Consider the following 22,375-nt stretch of genomic DNA (forward strand, 5'->3'; position numbering starts at 1 on the left):
GTATGTTCCAGAATTTTGTCAGATGTCAGAAAAATGTTTCTGGGCCCCTTACTGAGATATTTATGGCATTGATGGCCACGGATGAGGTGCCAGAAGACTGGAGGTTCGCCAGTAATGGTACCATTATTTAAGAAAGGTGGTAAGGAAAGGCTAGGGAACTGCAGACTGGTGAGCCTTATATCAGTGGTGGGTAAGCTGTTGGAGGGGATTCTGAGGGACAGGAATTACATGCATTTGGAAAAGTAAGGACTGCTGAGGGATAGTCAATATGGCTTTGAGCATGGGAAATTTTGTCTAACTAATTTGACTGAGCTTTTTGAAGAAGTAACGAAGAGCACTGATGAAGGCAGAGCTGTGGACGTTGTTTATACGGACTTCAGCAAAATATTCAACAAGGTTCCGCATGGTGGACTGGTAAGTAAAGTTAGATCACATGGGATCCAATGAGGAACTAGCAAATTGGATACAAAATTGCTTAAAGGTAGAAGATAGATGATAGTAATAGAAAGTTGCTTTTTGGACTGAAGCCTTCTGACCAGTGGTGTGCCACAAGGATCGGTGCTGGCTCCAATGCTTTTTTTATTTATATAAATTATTTGGATGAGAACATAGGAGGTATGTATGTTTGCAGATGACACCAAAGTAGGTGGTGTAGTGAACAGTGAAGATTATCTCAGCGTACATGGGGACCTTGATTGGATGGCCATTGGGCCATTGAATGGCAGAAAGAGTTCAATTTTGATAAATGTGAAGTGCTGCATTTTGGTAAGGCAAACCAGGGTAGGACTTCTACAATTAAATGTAGGGCGCTGGAGAGTGTTGCCAAACAAATAGACCATTCGGTGCAGGTGCATAGTTCCTTGAAAGTAGAGTCGCAGGTAGACAGGGTGGTGAAGAAGGCACATTTGCCTTCATTGATCAGAACATTTAGTATAGGAGTTGGGACATCATGTACAGGACATTGTTGAGGCCACTTTTAGAATTCTGCATAAAAATCTTGGTGCCCTTCTAAAGGAAGGAGGTTGTTAAACTTGAGAGGGTGCAGAAAAGATTTATAAAGATGCTGAAATGACTGGAAGGTTTGAGTTATAGAGAGAGGTTGAATTGGCTGGGGCTTCTTCTGTGGAGTGTTGGAGGCCAAGAGATGACTTCGTAGAGATTTATAATATCATGTGGGACATAGATAGGGTGAATAATCAAGGTCTTTTTCTAGAGTGAGGCAAGTCCAAAACTAGAGGTCATAGGTTAAAGTTGAGAGGAGAAAGATATAAAAAGGACCTGAGGGGCAACATTTTCACCCAGAGGGTGGTGTGTGTCTGAAGTGAGCTGCCAGAGGAAGTGTTAGCGGCTGGTACAATTACAACAGTTAAAAGGAATCTGGATGGGTTTATAAATAAATAGAAAGGGTTTAAAGGGGTATGAGCCACTTGTAGGCAAATGGGACTAGGTCAGATTGGGATACCTGGTCGGCATGGACGAATTGAACCAAAAGGTCCATTTCTCTGCTTATGACTATGACTTGCCCATGATACATTTTGTCTATTTTCCCCTTTTAAATATTTCACATATAAAAATGAGTTTAAATATTACACCACTACTTCTTGTGGTGTGTGGTATCTCATAGCGAACAGACCTATCTTGTAACCTTCAGCATAGACATTTTATGCACTGTAATTTGCAGCACGTTTGAGCCTTAGTAACAATGTCCAACAGTATACTTCCATAATCATTTATGACTATTTGCAAAAGCATAGTGTGATTAAAGGCAGTCAGCATGGCTTTGTAAGGGGAAAAGATTTGCCTCACAAATCTTATTGAGTTCTTTGAGGAGGTGACAAGACAGATCGATGAAGGTTGAGCAGTGTATGTGATGTATATGGACTTCGGCAAGGCATTTGATAAGGTTCCCCATGGGAGGCTCATTCATAAAGTCAGGAACTATGGGATACCGGGAGATTTGGCTACCTGGATTCAGAGTTGGCTGGCTGACAGAAGGCAGAGAGTGGTTGTAGATGGAAAGTATTCTGCCTGGAGGTCAGTGTTGAGTGGGGTCCGCTAGGGCTCTGTTCTTGGGCCTCTGCTCTTTGTAGTTTTTATAAACGACTTGGATGAGGAGGTTGAGGGGTGGGTTAGTAAATTTGCAGATGACACAAAGGTTGGAGGTGTCGTCGATAGTATCGAGGGCTACTGCAGGCTGCAGCGCGACATAGACAGGATGCAGAGCTGGGCTGAGAAATGGCAGATGGAGTTCAACCTGGATAAATGCGAAATGATGCATTTTGGAAGGTCAAACTCGAATACTGAATATAGGATTAAAGACAGGATTCTTGGCAGTGTGGAGGAACAGAGGGATCTGGGTGTGCAAATACATAGAGTCCTCAAAGTTGCCACCCAAGTGGATGAGTTGATAAGAAAGCATATGGTATTTTGGCTGTCATTAACAGGGGGATCGAGTTTAAGAGCTGCGAGGTTTTGCTACAGTTCTACAAGTCCCTGGTGAGACCACACTTGGAATATTGTGTCCAGTTCTGGTCACCCTACTAAAGGAAAGATACAGAGGCTTTGGAGAGGGTGCAAAGAAGGTTTACCAGAATGTTGCCTGGACTGGAAGGCTTGCCTTATGAAAAGAGGTTGACCAAACCCGGACTTTTCTCTCTGGAGAGAAGGAGGAAGAGAGGAGACCTGATCGAGGTATACAAGATAATGAGTGGAATAGATTGAGTCAATAGCCAGAGCCTTTTCTCCAGGGCAGGATTGACTGATATGAGGAGGCATAGTTTGAAGATATTAGGAGGAAGGTATAAACGAAATGTCAGAGGTAGGTTCTTTGCGCAGAGAGTTGTGAATGCATGGAATGCATTGCCAGCTGTGGTTGTGAACGCAGAGTCATTGGGGATATTTAAGTGACTGCTGGACATGCACATGGATAGCAGTGAGTTGAGGGGTGCTTAGGTTAAGTTATTATATTTTATATTAGGATTAAACCTTGGCACAACATCGTGGGCCAAAGGGCCTGTTCTGTGCTGTATTGTTCTATGTTCTACATTCTATAATCACTGAGAGCTTATCAAGGTAGAACTGCCAAGGTCGGTGAATGGGAGTTAAATCAGGCAGAAATAAAGAAATAAGGGTGGGGGGCGTGGAATGTGGGGTGTGAAACACTGAATTGAAAGAGAAAGAATGATTGGCTGAAAAGATTTTTTAAAAATGTAATTTTAACCTGTTTTGAGTATCTAAACAATGCACTGCTTCAAGGAATGAGACTTTACATTGGATTGGGGAAGTTGGATGGCAATGCACTAATATTATTCATATCATTGAAAAGGTGCACAATATGGTGTTCATGAGTTCATGGGATCCAGTGGGAAAAGGAAAGTAGAACTGGAAGTGGGTAGGAAAGGTTCTCAGAATCCCACTTCCCTCAGAAATCTCATGTGAACAGTAAGCTGGGTAGTCACTTATTCAGCAGCTAGAGGCTTTGAGATGCTGCTTGGATTGTGACCTGGTGCAAAAATAAGCGCTTGGTACCAAATTGATGAGGAGAAAGTGAGGATTGCAGATGCTGGAGATCACAGCTGAAAAATGTGTTGCTGGAAAAGCGCAGCAGGTCAGGCAGCATCCAAGGAGCATGAGAATCGACGTTTCCAGCAACACATTTTTCAACCATATTGATCAGGTACCAGTAGCAAAGCTTTGATGTAAAAACTTCTTACTTTAGCAATCATCCCAGAAACCATCATCTGAGGACTCAGGTTTACCAGATTTCAGCTACCAGTGACCCTTCCAGTATTCACAAAAACCCACAGAATAAAAGTGCTTTTCAGCATGGCTGAAGCAAGATGCTGAGTGGCCTCAAGGTACAGTGACAACTTCTATGGCTGTTTGAAAAAGCTGCAAGACCTTCTTATTTGGGGATAGAAGATGGTAGCTCCCCATCTAACCAAGTAAATCTGAGCAAAGGGAGCAAACGTGGTCATAGAAAGGTTATCTCCAAAGGAGACCAGGAGCTTGCTGCTATCCTGATCTATTGATCTGAACATATACATCTCTCACCACCATCCTCTGTCTCAGCCACTGGTTTGTTTTTTACTTGAAGGTGTCTCCACTATAACATATTTCATCCAAGACAGTGTCCACCTGACTGGGAACAAATGTTTCATACGGGCCAATCTACACCACTCTTCAGGTCCTTGCCAATCTCATTGCTAGAAGCCCGCTTTCATCAAGGGGATCTCAACACTAAATAAATAACTTTCCAATTCCTTTCTAGCTATGAAATAATAAAATATAATTCCACAGTTGCAAGAGAAGTAATGAGAATGATTGTTGCCTGTTGCACATTTTGAAAAGTTGCCGGGAAGCCTGTCCCCTATGTTCTCATCATAGTATGTAAAGGACCAACCCAATAGAGTTTCATTGCCTAATTAACAAGCTAGGTGCTTTTCAATTGTTGATTTTGAGAACATGATGGCTTCTCCACAAAACCTGCTGTGTGTCCCTTGCAAAATGTAGGAGAGGCATCACACCTTTTGCAATTCTGACTCAACGTTATATCATGTAATTTTACATCCTTTCCTCATTGCCAATGTTGGTTTTGCTTCATAGATACAAAATCCTAGTTGTTAATTACCATATTTAACTTGCTGGGATATTTTAATGGACAATTACTATGCAAATCCACAAGCCCTTAAAAATAATGGGGAGGCAATGTTGTTCCTGAGAAAGAATGGATTAAAGATGCAAATCCTCTATAAGGTTCTAGATATCCACAATCATATTTTAAAAAAAATCTCAAACTTGTTGGCAACTTGCAATTTAATACTGACGAGTTTGGGGCCATTATTGTGGCAATATTGTTTTCTCAAGGTTCACAATTTGCAGCAAAAGTACCGGAAGGCTAGAATATTTCTGTTCTGGCTCATGACATATACAAGACTAATCTCCGAATCATTGATGCTAATCTCCATATTGAACATCGCTTGGTGAAAGCACTGAGGATGGCAAGGTCTCAGATGTACTCTGGGTTGGGATTTCAATGTCCACTACCAAGAGTGGTTTAGCAACAGTACTACAATGATTAAGCTAGTCATTTCCGAAATGTTGGAATGCATCTGTGGGTGATGCTGAGGGAATGAACAAAAGAGAAAAACATATTTGATCTCATCCTTACCAAACAGCCTACCTCAGATGCATCTGTCCAATATATTATTGGTAAGAATGATTACCACATAGTTTTGCAAACATGAAGTCCTGCCTTCGCCTTACATCATGCTATACGGCACTGTCACAGTGCTAGACCAAACAGATTGAACAACTTGAGAATCGGCATCCATGAAGATTATTGAGCCACCTGGACCAGAATCATATTCTAACTCAATTTGCAACCTCATGGAGCTTCATATCCCCCACTCTACCATTACCACCAAGCCACATGACAAACCCTGGTTCAATGAAGAGTGCAAGAGGGTATACTAAGAGCAGCACCAGGCATACCTAAAAATGAGGTGTCACCTGATGAAGTTACAAAACAGGATTATTTGAATGCCATACAATAAGCAGCAAGTAAAAGACAGAGCTAAGTGATCCAACCACAATGAATCAGATCTAAGCTCTGCAGTCCTGCTGCATCCAATTGTGAATGACAATCGACAATTAAACAACTCACTGCAGCAGGCAGCTCTTCAAATATTCCCATTCTCAATGGTGGGACAACCCAGGACATCTGTGCAAAAGATAATGCTAAAGCATTCGCAATAATCTTCAGCCAAAAGTGCCAAGTGGATGTCTCCTCAAAAGGTCCCCAGCATCACAGATGCCAGTCTTCAGCCAATTTGATTTACTTCACGTGATAATGAAAAACATATGGAGGCAGTATTTACCACAAAGACTATGGGCCCTGATAGCATTACAGCAATAGTACTAAAAGCTTCTGCTACAGAACTTGCCACTCCCCTTGCCAATGTATTTCAATACAGCTACAAGACTGGCATCTACTTGACAATGTGGAAAATTGTACATGTATGTCCAATACACAAAAAGCAGAACAAATCCAAATCAGCCAACAACCAGCCCTCGATCATCAAAAGTGATGTAAGTTGTCAACAGCAATAATCTGCTCACTGATCCAGTTTGGATTCTTCCAGGGCCACTCAGCTCCTGACCTCATTACAGTAAGGATTAGTAAGACACATTGTCTGTATGTAAAGTCAGAATTGTAAATACAGTACTTGTGTCAGGACTATCCATAAAAATAAACTAGTTACCTTCGTAAGTCCCACTTTCTAAGAGTGAACCACTTTTCTCAAGTTCCATAAATTCTTCCACAGTCACAAAATTGTAGTCAACACCAGGGACCTCTCCTTCTTTAGGTGGCCTTGTAGTACCTAAAGAGCAATAACAGAATCATTGATTTGTGTTTTGGTGATATCGTCCATAGTTTCATTGATTCAACTTTCTAAATGAGTAAACAAATTGTGTAATGTATTATAATAGCCAGGGAAGAAACAAATTAACTATTAATAAAACAGTAATTGGTAGCTTATTAATTCTTCTTAAAGAGATGAATCACAATAATGAAATATATCATGTTCTTTTTCAACTACTGTATATATTTTTAGCAGGTTGGCATACTTGATGGACATATTTTCTACTGTCAAAATTACACCATGAACATGTTCTTTCAACCTGAATTTCAGTCATTCATACTGTCTAAATTTCAGATGCTACATAATTATTGTTTTAAACTATGTCTTAACACTCTCTTGCTCTGTATATTGCGGAAACACAGGCCTATAATTTCTAGGAGTTCTACATCAAGGTGCAAAAAAATTAACACCAAGTGCAGTGAAAATATGAATACACTTCTGAGGAGGTGCTGAGTACTTTTGAAATATTGTTAAACCCGAAAACTGGAAATCTATTTGTTCTGAGATATAGGGTATTTGACTTGAGAAAAAAAAATAGCCACACACAATAGAAACAACTGGAACAAAATGAAGAAGATCTTGGTGCAAGAGCTATGCTATTTTAATCAGAAATTGCAACAAGAAAATTAAAGTTATCACTATAAATAAGCTACAATCCACAAGACCAGTATGTAGAAACATCAATCTTGCTTTGGTACAGAAGGAGGCAATTCTGTTTCTTGTTTCATATCGACCAGTCGAATATTACTTGTCCAGTCAAAACCAGTGCTTAATCTGTAGCTCTGCAGATTACATCACCACAAGGGTGCAGTGTTTATTTTAAACGCAATACTTTCACCATCATTCCAGGCAGTGAGTTCCAGAATCTCACCATCCTCAGAGCAAAGAAAAACTTCAACTCTCTCATAGTCCTTCTGTCAATAACTATAAATCTTTATCCCCTAGTTATTGGTCTTCCTGATAATAAAAATAGTTGATTCCTTTTTGATTTATTAAGGCTCCTCCTAATTACTTATATGCTAATTAAATCACACCTTAGTTCTCTCCCTTCCAAAGATAACAATTCTAGCTTACCTAATTTTTCTTCATGGCTACAATTCTCCACTCTTTGCAACATGTCTTACGTATCCTTTCAGGTGTAATCACATTCTTCTTTAATGTGGTGTCCAAAACTGTGTTCTAATTGTGTTTTATGTGGTTGTAGCTGCTCTTGCCTAGTAAAATATTCCAGATGCCTTTTAGACCAACTTTTCTACTTGCTCTGCAGTTCTCAAAATACACAGAGACAGCAAACAAATTTGCCGCCAAGAGTCTCCAAGTGCTTCAGAAAATGTAATCATGTAAGTGATCGATCATAATAAAGTAACTCCTTTAAGTAAAATGGTGAGGAACTGCTGCTCAGATTGCAAGCTGCTTCTGCCCAGTGTTTACTGCTGATAGGCCTATTAGTGAGTCTGTCATCAGCAAATGCAGCAGAGAATTTGTCTGCTGTTACAGTAACAGCCTGTTGTTAGGAAAGTTAATGCTGGCAGTGAGAGAATTGCCAGCAACATCAAAGCTATGGGCTGGATGAGAGGTTGTATAGCTGATGTAGGAGGGAGGACCAAAATACTCCTTTTCGTGAGGTTGGAAAGGGGGATTGAGAACTGAGTTTTTGCCAAGATAGCTTTTTGGTAGATCTGGAAGTTGCTTGCTGGGTTTAAGGAGTGGGACGGGGAAAGGAGAAATGGAAGAGGCTACAAGGGGCATGGAGAAATGAGAGAGGATGGTTTTAAATGTGTATACAAAACAAGCCAGAAAAAGTTAAAATCACTGACACTTGCCTTGTAAATGAATGTGAATCTTTAAGGCTACATAGGTTCAGGAGTTACTTTTCTTGGGAAATAAATGTGGTGGACCACACAGGATAGTTTAGGAAATATTGCTGAATCAGGATCAATAGCTCCATTTAAAATGAACTAGACTCATACTTAACATTTTTTAATTACATTGGAAAAGAAATATTAAGGGTAAAAAGCTGGGAAAACATTTCTTCAGAAGTATTTTAAGTTACCTAGAAATGACTCAGCAATGTGGCAGCACGGTGGCACAGTGGTTAGCTTTGCTGCCTCACAGCGCCAGAGACCCGGATTCAATTCCCGCCTCAGGCGACTCCCTGTGTGGAGCTAGCACATTCTCCCCGTGTCTGCATGGGTTTCCTCCGGGTGCTCCGGTTTCCTCCCACAATCCAAAAATGTGCAGGTTAGGTGAATTGGCCATGCTAAATTGCCCGTAGAATTAGGTGAAGGGGGGAATGGGTCTGGGTGGGTTGTGCTTCGGTGGGTCAGTGTGGACTTGTTGGGCCGAAAGGCCTGTTTCCACACTGTAAATAATCTAATCTAATAATATTTCACCACTTCTCAACGTGCACTGTTATTTTGTCAGCTATATGTCAACAAAATCATCAATCCATTTGAAATAAATGGGTTATTGCCCATACTAAGTATGCAAGCCAGAGAAAGTCACAAGACCATTCTAATCGTTGTATGCAAATATCATCATTAATTTCTTAGCGTGGAAATCAACAGTGATATTGGGGTGAAGCTCACAATAGAAGGAGGAAAAGGACCCTAAAATTTAGGTCAACAGAAGTAATCCTGGTTGTTTAAATAACAGCTGAGAAGCTACATAACATTTCCTTGTTGGCAGCCTCAACTCTTTCTTGCAGAATTTCAAACTCATCCACGATGCCATTGCAAGGTTTTATCTCATAAAATGTCCAAACTGCATATTGAGAGTCAGTTTATTCCACATTCAACAGATCAGGTGTTAAGTTCTGCAGTGCTTTCATATTTGAGATTACCATGAAGGACAAACCTTCTCAACTTCTCCTCTCACCCAAGGCGTGGTGTCCCTCAGGTTAAAACACCACCAGTCCTTCTAATGACAGAGCAGCCTGATGATCTGGTAGGATGATGGCTGCAGTTGCTGTGTTGTCTCAGTTGACTTAGTAGCAGATTTTTGTACAATTATGTTTCCCAAAATAGTTTTCAGGCAGTTAGGAAATTCAAACAGGAAGTGGGAAAGGAACAACAACTTAATGAAGCCTAAGTATTGTCACTGAGATAGGTCTTGAGGAGAAGTTTGTAATTGAGACATATGGAAAAGTGTAAAAAGCAAAGAAGTTTGGAAGATAATTCCCGGTTGCAGAAAGTGTTGTCTGAATGCTTTGCCAGTCATGGTGAAGCAAGAGTAAGATGATGTTAGGCAAATAGTCAAAAGTTGAACTTTGCGATGGCAGAAGATAATGAGAATAAGGAGATAGGCAACAACAGTATTTTTCATCTACTCTTGTTTTTATCCAAATGTACTAAGCTGTTCACCTCAAGTTCTACTCCAAGGTTGTAAATTCTTATTAAAAATGCATATAGCAACACATTTCAAACATCCTAGTGAGATGATAAAGCTGGAGAAACGTACCAGCATTCTCAATTCACTATTCTACAGGTCATCAAATAAAATAATATCCCTAGTTATCACGGTGACCAACTAAATACCGTATCGGCTTTAAACTAAACAATCTATCAAGCAGATTTCTTAATACACATAACTGTGGTTTTTTTTATTAAAGCAAAATGTTTTCAACAAAGATGCAATAATTGGTTAATATACCTAATAAATAACATAAAACTATAAATTTGAGGGTGTTTCTCTGCATTGCAAACCCAGCTGTCCAGCCAACTGAGCACCATACAAGACTTCAAAGAATGAATTTTTTGACATTTAAAAAAAACACCAGTTAAATAACTATCAACCCTATTAGAAAGAAACAGAAATAAATGAATAAATGCATTTTGGATTATTAGGATTTTAGATTTCCTCAAAGATTTGTCCTGTTTCTAATATTAGATTGAGCATACCATCTTTAACGTGAAGACTTGAAGCATAACTGACTTCATTTAAATGCATAAAGCCAGTTGCTTCCAAGAACCTGATCATAACAGTACAGTGTATCTCTTTCAATTTTGTTAAAATCGTGACTGTGCTGGAGATCTATTTCTAAATTGGCAACACTCTCACTGTTTTGAAGCACAGAGATCAGGCACAAGAGCAGCGGATAGAACAAATGAACAGAGGTTTTGATCCTAGTTGTTCAGTCCAGAATTTTAATGTGCATAAGACATCACAAAGAAAATATGTCAGTGTCTCATATTTGTCTATTTTTTCAGCATTTAACTGTGGAATTATGGTACAGTAACAGTTGCACAACGGAAAGAAAAATACAATTCTAAGTATCAGCTTAACGTAAAATTTGAAGCAAAACTAATTTGAATCCTGAGACTAGTTCTCTTACTATGAGAGCCAAGGAAGCCTCTGATGATTTAATTAGTATACAAAATGTAGTGTAGAGAATGAACTAAGCCACTGTTTGAAATACTTAGCATCCTGCCACTATTGTTGAATGTACTAATTACCACGACTTCCTGCCTGAAAAATAATGACACATTTTACATTTTTATCGCCTTTTTTTTGGAAATTGAAAATATTTCAGAAACAAAATTTACAAAAGAAAAGGTTCCCTCTGCTATTGTGAACATAGCTTTACAATCTGAAGCATATTCCAAAATGAATCATTGCCTTATAGGAGTTTCTTACCAAAATGTACTGAGGGCATATTAAATCATTGAAATTTTGAAGTATTGAACATGGACAGAAATGCATGTCACCTCCTGCATGAGAAAGGGGACATTTTCTCACATGTTTTTACTGCTGTGAGACAGACATCTGGAGATTATTACAAAAATCATTATTCACTACCCTTATAGTTGTTCCTAAAGGGTAATGAAATAAAGCAATCTGAAGACTACATATAAGTTCAGAAAAGTTATTTCAGTATGCAATAACAGATTTTTCCTTGTGACACACATCACAAGCAAGAGTCAAAACAGCAAAGGGGAAAAATGTATATTCAAATCCATTAAAATGGTAGTCATTACATAATGGGAATCATCTGATAAACTCAATAGTTCTATAGCATATTCTGGAAATAGGTCAGATCTCTCAAGCTGCCTGTTACTTTATACTGGTGATGTTTGCTGATTAATTCTAAAGGTGAAAATAGAAGCACCAGAATGGTAAAATGAATTAGAGAATCAACATAGTTTCATGTAGTGATAGGATGTTGATTTAATTTCCACTTTCTGAAATCCCTTCTCTACAGATAATCCAAACGGTTCAGTGGACTGGGAGGGACAACTAAAAAAGAGTTATCATTGGGTCATTTTCCTCCTGACAAAATACAGTAAACAGACCAGTCATTTTTTTTCTCTCGCAATAAATCGTAAAGAATAGGAAGACCATAAAGAGAGCAAAGAAAAAAGAAATCAAATGAACACATCAGAGTAAATACATTAAAATTTGTTTTAAAACACATGACATGATTAGTGATGAAGTAAGAGTACATCTGAATGCTGCTGCACTGCATGTAGGCTTGATGACATGTCTTTCAGGCATTTCACCATGGCAACAAAGTCCCTTTAAATGTTCTGCAGTTTCCAAAAGACAACAATTACTGTCAAATCATTCAGCTGCAGCTGCCTATGTTCTATAAGTATGGTGATTACAGAATTTCTGAAGAATGCTGCTGCTTCAACTCAGAATCATGGGATTAAAAAATGTTAAACTGAGAAAATTTTTCTACCATGTATAGTCATATATTACAACTGAAAATATGTTTTTAAGTTTCAGTTGTTTTTCTCCATCTCAATTTGTGTTAATAGCTGAATACTTCGTATAATTCTTCTGCTCAGAAAAAATAGTTGTTTTAAGATATTGACTTCAATAAAAGTTATATTATCGGTAGTCAATACACTTGTGATAGTTTACACCTGTCAGGCTGGTCAAATTATCTCCATAGGTGTTCATAAAGCAATACTTTATTCCAATGGCTGAGAATATATTGAAGTCAAAATATAAATTGCCATTTAATCCTGTCTGTGTTTTCGATAACATGAGATTATCAGGTACTATGGCACCACTGCATGCTACAAAATGAATTAAGCTGTTTGGATGAGTGTTCTTACAGGCAACTTGCGCACTGTGCTCTTACAGGCAAGTTGCACACGGTGAAAAGGTATCTCAAAATTTCTGGGTTACAATAAATTCAAGTACACACCCCAATTGCACTAGCAAGGAATGAAAAGCACAAACAAAAATCAAAAAAAAACTCAATGATATCCAATAATACTACCTGACTTTTACATAATTTTATGAAGGAGTTGATGAAGACTAATGTGGATGAAGAGGGAAAGGGAATTGGAGAACACATTTTAGAACAAGAAAAGAATGCCAACGATGAGGATGGGAGCTGATGGGAAGAGTGAAAGGGCAAGAATAGGCATAAAGAAATAATGGTGAAATGGGGAGCAAACAAAGCACTCTGAAGAGTAAGAGACAGAGGACAAGAAGCGTAATATAGATGACATAAAGTGTTGCTGCAGAGGAAGAGAAGAATGAGAATGGTGAGGGAAAATGAGATACATAACGATAGTGCATACTTTGTTTCTGCTGTGAAATTACTTTTTGTATACAATTCTTTTTGTCAATTGGGTCATACAATAGGATGTATAAAAAATATATTTTGAGATGAGTGTCCATATCTAGGGCAAAGGAATCGGATATCTCTGCTTTTGGTAAATAATTTTGAAGCTATAGAAATGAAAACTTTGTGTAACAGGCTCTATGTTGTTTCATATTTGTGATTTCCAAATCAACACGCTCCTATCATGGACAAAGCCTGTATGATGACCTTTCATCATGAGCAGGTAGAGTGGAGAAAATTTGTAATTTCTTTAAAATTGTCTATAGAATCTGTAATTTTTTAAAAGACTATTTGAAAGGATTTTCAAAAGTTTGCATTGATTGTAATTTTCTTGAATAGAAGAAATACTGCTCCATGTGACCTAGTACTCCTTGACCTGGAAGTAGTGCCAAAAGAAATGAAGACAAAATGGAAACAATGTGAACAGACACAAGGGTAAGATGCAGACAAAGGAGACATACAGAAGAAGGGATGCAGAGAAGATATATTTACAAGCAACTGTGGGTTTATAATACAGTTAAACAGGGCAGAAGGCTAAAAACTAAAGAGATGGTTAGGAACATTCTAAGATAGAAGTAGGAGTAGATCTTTCAGTCCCTTCTATCTGTTCGACCATTCTAGATCATGGCTGTTTATCTACATTGATGTTTTTTTGCATGTTATCCTCATTTCTTGATTCATTGGTATTCAAAATTCTAACTATCACGATCTTGAATATACTTAATGAATAAATACCACAACTCCCTGAGTGAAAGTATTGCTTTTTCACTACTAAACGATTCATCCCTTATCCTGAGATGGTGTCCTCTGATTTCAGATCTCCCAGCTCGAGCAAACTTTTTTTTTCTGCACCCACCCTGATTAGCCCTTGAGAAGTTGCATCGGTTTTAATGAGATGAGCTTGAACCTTTTCAAAATCTAATGAAAACAGGCCCGATCCCTTCAATATTTCCTGACAGGACAAATCCATAAACCTAGGAATTAGCCTGGTAAACTTTTGCTGCACTTCCTTCCTTAGGTAATGGGATGGAAACTGCACAAAATACTCCAGGTGCAATCTCATCAAGTGTCTACAAATTTGAAGCAATATGTCTTCTGTCCTCAACTCAAATCTTTTTGTGATATTGACCAGGATACTACTTCCCTTCCTGTTTGCTTGCTGCACCCACATGTCAGCATTCAGTGATGTGGAAAAGTACAATGACACTCAGGTCCCTTCAGACATCAATATTTTCCGATCTTTCATCATTTAACAAATAACCTGCACCTCTGTTCCTCCTACTAATATGGATAACTCCACACTCAAACATTATATTATATCTACTATATTCTTGGCATTCAAGCAGCCTCTCCAAAATGCTTGGAAGTCACTTTGCATTATCCTGATGACACACATACCGATCTAGTTTTGTGTCATCTGCTTAATTGGAAATCAGACATTTGGTCCCTATGTCCAAATAATTTTTATAGATTGTGAACAGCACAGCTCAAGCACTGACCCATATAGTACCAGTATCACAGCCTGCAAATCTAATATGAACCCTTCATTCTGATTGTTTTCTTTCCATTAATCAATTACCAATCTGGTATATTACCACTACCAATTAGCGTGTGGGACTTCTGTGAAAGCCTTCTGAAAATCCAAATACAACATATCCAGTAGCTCTCTCTTATCTACTATGCTAGTACGATGTTTAGAAAACTCCAATAGGCTTTTCAAACATTGTTGTACCATAAACCTATATTCATTCTGCCTAATCAAATCACTATTTTCTGTATATCCAGTTATCACTTCCTTCATTATAGATTCCAGGATTTTTTCTACCACTGATGTCAGGGTGACAAGGTCTGTAGATCTTTAAAATAAAAACAACCATAAATGCTCTGGTAACTGGACTCGAAACATTAGTTCTACTTTCTCCCCACGCAGACCACTACCTGTTGAGTTTCACCAGCAATTTCTATTTTTGTCTGTAGAACCTTGTTTTCTATCTTCTTTCTTTCTTAGATAGTGGAGTTACATTTGCAACATTCAAATCTGCAGACACTGACAAGAATCTGTAGAATTTTATATGATGATAGACCGTACATTCACTACTTCTATAACCATTTCTTTCATTGCCGTTGAAGGGGTCTTGTCAACTTTCAGAGTTGTGAATTTCTCTAATACTACTTTTCAACAAACCTTATTTTTTTCAGTTCCTCTTCTTTACTCTTCTTTTGAATCTCTAATGTTTGTAATAAGTTCCTTGCATGTTTGTCCTTGATAACAGACAGAAAGCAACTATTTAACTTCTCTGCCATTTCCCTATTTACTTTTATTAAAAGTTCTCCTGTCTCTGCCAATAATAGAGTAACAGAGTCATAGAGATGTACAGCACAGAAACAGATACTTCGATCCAATTCGTCCATGCTGACCAGATATACCAACCCAATCTAGTCCCACCTGTCAGCACCCGGTCCATATACCTCCAAACCCTTCCTATTCATATAACCATCCAGATGCCTTTTAAATGTTGCAATTGTACTAGCCTCTACCACTTCCGCTGGCATTCCATACATGTACCACCTTCTGAGTGAAAAAGTTGCCGCTTAGGTCTCTTTTATATCTTTCCGCTCTCACCCTGAAACTATGCTCTCAAGTTCTGGATTCCCCCACCCCAGGGAAAAGACTTTGTCTATTTATCCTATCCATGCCCCTCATAATTTTATAAACCTCTGTAAAGTCACCCCTCAGGCTCTGAAGCTCCAGGGAAAACAGCCTCTCCCTATAGCTCAAATCCTCCAACCCTGGCAACATCCTTGTAAATCTTTTCTGAACCCTTTAAACCCGATTGGAAGGAGACCAGAATTGCACGCAATATTCCAACAGTGGCCTAACCAATGTCGTGTTCAGCTGCAACATGACCTCCCAACTCCTGTACTCAATACTCTGACCAATAATGGAAAGCATTACTTCTTCACTATCCTATCTACCTGCGACTCCACTTTCAAGAAGCTATGAACCTGCACTCCAAGGTCTTTTTGTTCAGCAACACTCCCTAGGACCTTACCATTAAGTATACAAGTCCTGCTAAGATTTCCTTTCCCAAAATGAAGGACCTTGCATTTATCTAAATTAAACTCCATCTGCCACTCCTTAACCCCTAGGCTCATCTGATCAAAATCCCATTGTAATCTGAGGTAACCTTCGCTGTCCACTACACCTCCAATTTTGGTGTCATCTGCAAACTTATTAACTATACCTCTTTTGCTCACATTCAAAACATTTATACAAATGACAAAGTAATGGACCCAACACTGATCCTTGTGGCACTCCACTGGTCACAGGTCTCCAGTCTGAAAAACAACCCTCTACCACCACCCTCTGTCTTCTACCTTTGAGCCAGTTCTGTATTCAAATGGCGAGTTCTCCCTGTATTCCATGAGATCTAACCTTGCTAACCAGTCTCCCATGGGGAGCCTTGTCAAATGCCTTACTGAAGTCCATATAGATCACATCTACTGCTTTGCCTCATCAATCCTCTTTGTTATTTCTTCAATCAAGTTTGTGAGACATGATTTTCCAAGTATAAAGCCATGTTGACTATCCCTAATCAGTCCTTGCCTTTCCAAATGCATGTACATCCTGTTCCTTAGGATTCCCTCCAACAATTTGCCACCACTGATGTCAGGCTCACTGGTCTATAGTTTCCTGGCTTGTCCTTACTACCCTTCTTAAACAGTAGCACCACGTTAGCCAACCTCCAGTCTTCTGGCACCTCACCTGTGACTATCGCTGATACAAATACATCAGTAAGAGGCCCAGCAATCACTTCCCTAGCTTCCCACAGAGATCTGGGGTACACCTGATCAGGTCCTGGGGATTTATCCACTTTTATGCATTTGAAGACATCCAGCACTTCCTCCTCTGTAATATGGACATTTTTCAAGATGTCACCATCTATTTCTCTACATTCTATATCTTCCATGTCCTTTTGCATAGTAAATACTGATGCAAAATACTCGTTTAGTATCTACCCCATCTCCTGTGACTCCACACAATGGCTGCCTTGCTGATCGTTGAGAGGCCCTATTCTCTCCCTCGTTACCCTTTTGTCCTAAATTTATTTGTAAAAACCGTTTGGATTCTCCTTAACTCTATTTGACAAAGCTATCTCATGCCCCCTTTTTGCCTTCCTGACTTCTCTCTTAAGTATACTCTTACTGCCTTTATATTCTTCAAAAGATTCGCTCGATCTATCCTGTCTATGTCTGACATGTGCTTCCTTCTTTTTCTTAACCAAATCCTCTATTTCTTTAGTCATCCAGCATTTCCTATACCTACCAACCTTTCCTTTCACCCTAACAGGAATATACTTTCTCTGGGCCCTCGTTATCTCATTTCTGAAGGTTTCCCATTTTCCAGTCGTCCCTTTACCTGCAAACATCTGTGCCCAATCAGCTTTTGAAAGTTCTTGCCTAATACAGTCAAAATTAGCCTTCCTCCAATTTAGAACTTCATCTTTTAGATCAGGTATATTCTTTTCCATCACTATTTTAAAACTAATAGAATTATGGTCGCTGGCCCCAAAGTGCTCCCCCACTGACACCTCAGTCACCTGCCCTGCCTTATTTCCCAAGAGTAGGTCAAGTTTTGCACCTTCTCTAGTAGGTACATCCACATACTGAATCAGAAAATTTTCTTGAAAACACAATTAACAAATTCCTCTCCATCTAAATCCTTAACACTATGGCAGTCCCAGTCTATGTTTGAAAAGTTAAAATCCTCTACCATAACCATCTTATTATTATTGCAGATGAGATCTCCTTACAAATTTGTTTCTCAATTTCCCTCTGACTATAGCGGGTCTATAATACAATCCCAATAAGGTGATCATCCCTTTCTAATTTCTCAGTTCCTCCCAAATAACTTCCCTGGATGTATTTCCAGGAATATCTTTCTTAAGTACAGTAGTGATGCCATCCCTTATCAAAAATGCCACTCCCCCTTTTTCCCAGTCCGCCACAGTCATCTTCTCTGTATACCTTCATAATTTTGTTTGCAAGCTACGCCTAAACAGATTGTTCTTCCAATCAAAGATCCCTTCTGACTAACGTATCAATCCCGTCTCTCATTCGTAGCACCACCCAATTCTCCTTTTCCTTTTAGACCATCCTTCTTAAACGTCAGACATTGGAACAGCAATTGTGAATTGGATAATGCTTTTGCTCCTCTTTCAGTTTTACTAGAATTAACCAGACACTTCCAAGGGGTTTGATAATGGACTATTACAAATAAATATCTGGAGCACCAGTGCCACCATGAAGTTAGCTGAAGAAATTCTGGAGGACTGTGCATTTGGTTGGCTAACTTGGGATGGTGGATAATATGTGACTGCTGGTGAATGTGACTCGATTGCTAGATTGATTGAATGGGAAAGTGAGAGATCCTACAAACCAGAGGCTGAGCTAGAGAAATTTAAAACTGCAAATGGTGTCACCTATTTGTGGGAAATGTTGCAGGTTTGTGTAAGACAAATCTTTAATATTAAAGAGTGAAACTTACCTTTTTATTAGCAGTACAATTCAAATAATTCAAAGTAAAATTTACAAGAAGAGAAAACTTGTTGACAATATTTTCATTTATGGGTCATTTTATAAATTTTATCATTTTGATTTAAAGTTTCTCCATGGGGAGAACAATAATAGGAAGATCAGTAAAACAAAATAACCCTGCTTGCTCTTGTGCACCAATTAGCAGTCAGTTCAAGAGCTACAGTTAGCACAGACTTTGTTAGGTCATATCACTCACTATCTCAACTGAAGATAATACTTATTCAATGATAACCAAAGATTAAAGAAAAAATAAACAGGGATAAAGATACTGTTCTGAATCTCTTCGAGACAGCTAGCTTTTATTAAAAAGTTCAAAATGAAAAGACATGGGTGTAAAGTGACAAGGGAAAGATTTAAAAGGAACCTGAGGGGCATCTTTTAATGCAGAGGGTAGTTCATGTATGGAATGAGCTGCCAGAGGTAGTGGAGGCAGGTACAATTACAACATTTAAAACACATCCGAATAGTAAGGGTTTAGATGGATATGGGCCAAATGCGGGCAGATTGGACTATATCAGATTGGGATGTTTGGTTGGTCCCGATGAGATGGACTGAAGGATCTGTTTCTGTGCTTTGTAACTCTATGACAAAATCCACTTTACAGGTTTATTTTACACAGTCCCTTAATTAATCATCTGATTTTCTTGGACCCATTCCAAAGTTCTTCTCAGCTTATAAAGTCATAGAGATGTACAGCATGGAAACAGACCCTTCGGTCCAACCCATCCATGCCGACCAAATATACCAACCCAATCTAGTTCCACCTGCCAGCACCCGGCTCATATCCCTCCAAACCCTTCCTATTCATATACCCATCCAAATGCCTCTTAAATGTTGCAATTGTACCAGCCTCCACCACATCCTCTGGCAGCTCATTCCATACACGTACCACTCTCTGTGTGAAAAAGTTGCCCCTTAGGTCTCTTTTATATCTTTCCCCTCTCACCCTAAAACTATGTCCTCTAGTTCTGGACTCCCCGATCCCAGGGAAAAGACTTTGTCTATTTATCCTATCCATGCCCCTCATAATTTTGTAAACTTCTATAAGGTCACCCCTCAGCCTCCAACGCTCCGTGGAAAACAGACCCAGCCTGTTCAGCCTCTCCCTGTAGCTCAGATTCTCCAACCCTGGCATCATCCTTGTAAATCTTTTCTGAACCCTTTCAAGTTTCACAACATCTTTCGGATAGGAAGGAGACCAGAATTGCACGCAATATTCCAACAGTGTCCTAACTTGTATAAGGTTCCTTAACTTCCTATGTTCCAGTGAAAAACGTCCCTGCCAATCCAATCTATTCTTTATAACTCAAACACTCCAGTCCCAGCAACATTCTGGTGAAACTTTTCTGAAAGCTATCCAGTTAATAATTTAATAATACAGTTTAATGTATCTTGGAATTAAATGAATGATTTAAAGCATAACTGTTCATAACCCAACATCCTTACACCTTCCTCGGACTTTAGAAATTAACAGTTTAACCACTGCAAACACAACTGCTGCTGTCATTGTCTTCAATTTGAAGATCTTACACCTATTTCCAGGAAAATAACTCAGACGTCCCTTCAATCTTAAATAATATGACACCTAGGCCTGTTGTTAGGCAGACATCAGAGAAGTTCACATGACCTTTTCCATTTTGCTTGAATGAAAGACTGTAGGACACTAATATGAAAATATAGCTCTAGTTTGACCAAATTAACCAGCATGCAGTAGGGGTAGCAAGAGTTTGAACATAATAGACTATGTAAAAAACTGCCATGCAGACATTAGGTTACTAGATTGATTTCATAGATGAAGGGTTTGCTTCATAAAGAGAGATTGAGTGCTTTAGGATTGCACTCTCTGGAGCTTAGAAGAATAAGAGGAGACCTAATTGATATACACAAGATTCTAAAGGGGATTCAAAACGTAGATGTAGAAGGATGATTCCTCATGTGGCACAATCTAGAATGAGAGGTCAGTTTTAGGATAAGTGGTAGCAGAATTAACAGAGATGAGGAGAAATTAGTTCTCTCAAATGGTCATGAATCTGTGGAATTCACTGCCACAGACTGTGGTGGGTATTATAAACTGAGTAGATCTAAGGAGGAGATAGACAGATTTTTAATTAGTAATGATTTGGAGGGTCATGAAGAGTAGGTTGGAAGCTGGAGTTGAGGTCGAGATGAGTTAAGCCATGATTGTATCAACTAGTTAAGCAGGCTTGAGGGGTTGAATTGTTTATTCCTGATTGTAATTCCTATGTTCATAAACCAGGAAACAAGACTACAGCTACAACCACGCAAAATAACCTAACATAATCTAATCACCTGCCTGTTGGAAGCATTATGAAATAGCTTGATAAAATTATCTACAGAGTTAATTCATAAAAAGAAATGTGACTTGAGACCCTCCAAATTCAATTTTTGTCATTTCCCTGATTCACCCTCTAATTGGTCATTTTTCTGACTAAGCCTCTTATATTTGCCTGTCCCACTTGGGGTTTCGCTGAGTGAGGGAGTTGTTGTGATGCTAGGATCTGGGAATGCAACTGCATTGAGAATGTCAGTCAGATCTAGACTCAGGACCTTCTTTAACAGGCAATGTGATTCGAAGTTCAGAGCTCCAGGTTTGCAAAAATGCAAAAGTGCCAATCTGGGGCTATTATAATCAGTGTCCTCATGAAAGTCACATGGTGTTCAAGGTTTGTGTAAAGATTTGTAGCTCAGGTGCCAGTTGTTGTGGTTGTGGGTGTGTTTACTGAGCTGGGAAGTTGATTTGCAGATGTTTTGTCCCTGTCTAGGTGACATCTCCAGTGCTTTGGAGGCTCCTGTTAAGTGCTGCTGTACTGTGTCTTCTGGAATTTATTTGGTACCGTTCCTGCTGCTTCTGGTTTCCGGTTTGGTTATTTCTTGTACTGGATGGTATATTGGGTCCAGGTCAATGTGCTTGTTGATAGAGTCCATGGACGAGTGCCATGCTGCTAGGAATTCCCTTGCTGTCCTGTGTTTAGCTTGTCCCAAGATTGTTGTGTTGTCCCATCGAATTTGTGGTCCCTGTCAATTGTGTGTATGGCCACTAGGGAGAACTGGTCGTGGCATTTAATGGCTAGTTGATGTTCATGGATGCGGATTGTTAGTTGCCTGCCTGTATGCCCTATATTGTATTTTGTGCAGTCTTTGCACGGAATTTTGTAAATTACCTTAGTCTTGCACATGATGGGTATTGGGTCTTTGGTCCTGTTGAGTTATTGTCTGAGCATGGCTGTCAGTTTATGAGCTGTCATGATTCCCAGTGGTTGGGAAAGTCTGGCTGTCAGTTCCGAGATGTTTTTTATGTAAGGTAGCATGGCTAGTGAGTTAAATTGTGGCATGTCCTCATCATGTTGTTTGTCTGTTATTCATCTGCGGATGAAGTTGCATGGAAATCCGTTCTTGGCGAAGACTCTGTAGAGGTGTTCTTCTCCTTCCCTTCGTAGGCTGGGAGTGGTGCAGTGTGTTGTAGCCCTTTTGAACAGGGTCCTAATGCAGCTTCTGTTATGTGTGTTTGGGTGGTTGCTGTTGTAATTTAGGACCTGATCGCTACGTGTGGCTTTCCTGTATACTTTTGTGGTGCATTCACCATTCTGTATTCTTTGTACCATCACATCTAGGAATGGAAGTTGACTGTTGGTTTCCTTCTCTTTTGTAAATATGATCCCTGTGAGTATGGTGTTGATGATCTGTTGTGTGTTGTCGATTTCTGTTCTCTTAATGATAACAAAAGTGTTGTCTATGTATCTGATTTGGAGTT

The 22,375-nt window shown here is 39.1% G+C and overlaps 1 protein-coding gene across 2 annotated transcripts in view; it reads right to left on the reverse strand.

Moving 5' to 3' along the window:
- The window catches only part of magi2a (membrane associated guanylate kinase, WW and PDZ domain containing 2a), a 241,663-nt gene extending 235,349 nt beyond the window's left edge, over positions 1 to 6,314 (reverse strand). For both annotated transcript variants that reach the window (XM_060842832.1, XM_060842833.1), the window contains exon 1: positions 6,264 to 6,314. In XM_060842832.1, coding sequence (XP_060698815.1) covers positions 6,264 to 6,312 — 49 coding nt within the window. In that variant the 5' untranslated portion in view covers positions 6,313 to 6,314. The remainder of the gene's footprint in view (positions 1 to 6,263) is intronic.
- Between the last annotated feature and the right edge of the window lie 16,061 nt (positions 6,315 to 22,375).

Source organism: Hemiscyllium ocellatum, chromosome 23 (assembly GCF_020745735.1).
Source record: "Hemiscyllium ocellatum isolate sHemOce1 chromosome 23, sHemOce1.pat.X.cur, whole genome shotgun sequence".
Lineage (NCBI taxonomy): Eukaryota > Metazoa > Chordata > Chondrichthyes > Orectolobiformes > Hemiscylliidae > Hemiscyllium > Hemiscyllium ocellatum.